Source organism: Sinocyclocheilus anshuiensis, unplaced genomic scaffold (genome assembly GCF_001515605.1).
Source record: "Sinocyclocheilus anshuiensis isolate Anshui unplaced genomic scaffold, SAMN03320099.WGS_v1.1 scaffold1127, whole genome shotgun sequence".
NCBI classification, from domain to species: Eukaryota; Metazoa; Chordata; class Actinopteri; order Cypriniformes; family Cyprinidae; genus Sinocyclocheilus; species Sinocyclocheilus anshuiensis.
The window spans coordinates 647,799-648,670 of NW_015546115.1; the positions used below are offsets into that span (position 1 = coordinate 647,799).

At 28.8% G+C, this 872-nt stretch overlaps 1 protein-coding gene across 1 annotated transcript in view; it reads left to right on the top strand.

Moving 5' to 3' along the window:
• The window catches only part of LOC107700794 (polycystin-1-like), a 103,720-nt gene that overhangs the window by 84,815 nt on the left and 18,033 nt on the right, over positions 1 to 872 (top strand). Inside the window, exons 31-32 of the mRNA XM_016502610.1 lie at positions 649 to 689; positions 764 to 866. Coding sequence (XP_016358096.1) covers positions 649 to 689; positions 764 to 866 — 144 coding nt within the window. The remainder of the gene's footprint in view (positions 1 to 648; positions 690 to 763; positions 867 to 872) is intronic.

Consider the following 872-nt stretch of genomic DNA (forward strand, 5'->3'; position numbering starts at 1 on the left):
AAATAACCATCACATATGGATATTAGGGTGTGTGTGTGTGTGTATATATATATACTTTTTTTAACATGAAAAATTTATGAAAAAATTATATTAAAATAAAAAAAAATGGTAATATGTTAACTCAAATTAAAATGGAAATGTAAAATACAAAAATAAAAACTATATGTATGAAATGTAATAAAATGAATGTAAATATATAAATATAAAAAAAAATTTATTATATATTAATATAAATATATAATACAGAAAATAATAGTGTAAAAATAATAAATAAATAAACTTTAAAATAAATGTTTTATTTTATTTGAAAAACTAAAAAAATTGTGTACATTTACAAAAAAAATATAGAACATAAACTAATTATTTTGTGTGCATAATTTAGTTAATAGAAGTTATTTGATAAAGAAAATACATTAATGACACTATTTTAATGACATTTAATGACAGCATTCTCATTTTACAGCATTTTTAAACAAGTGCCTAAAACTGTTAACAGTACTGTAGCTTTGCAGGTAGGTCTCTTGAAGCATCTTGGAGACGTTGGCACAGTGCTTCTGGATTGAGTCTGTCTCAGTTTGTTCTGTTTCTTCATGTAATCTCAGACAGACAGCAAAAGATAGAAATAACTGTCTTAAAACCATTTTTTAGCTGCTGAAAATACTAGTGTTCTGATGATTTTGGCCTCCACTGTAAGATCATCTGTTCAGACATCACCGCAGCGCAGTGGTAAGTGAAAAGCTGTTTCTCTGTTGATGACGGTCAGGTCTCTGTGGAGCAGCTTCCTCCTCAGGTGGACCAGGAGTCTCTGGAGATCGATGACTTCCTGGATAACTCACTGACAGGAAGCTCTTTTCTGATGCTGAATGGCATTC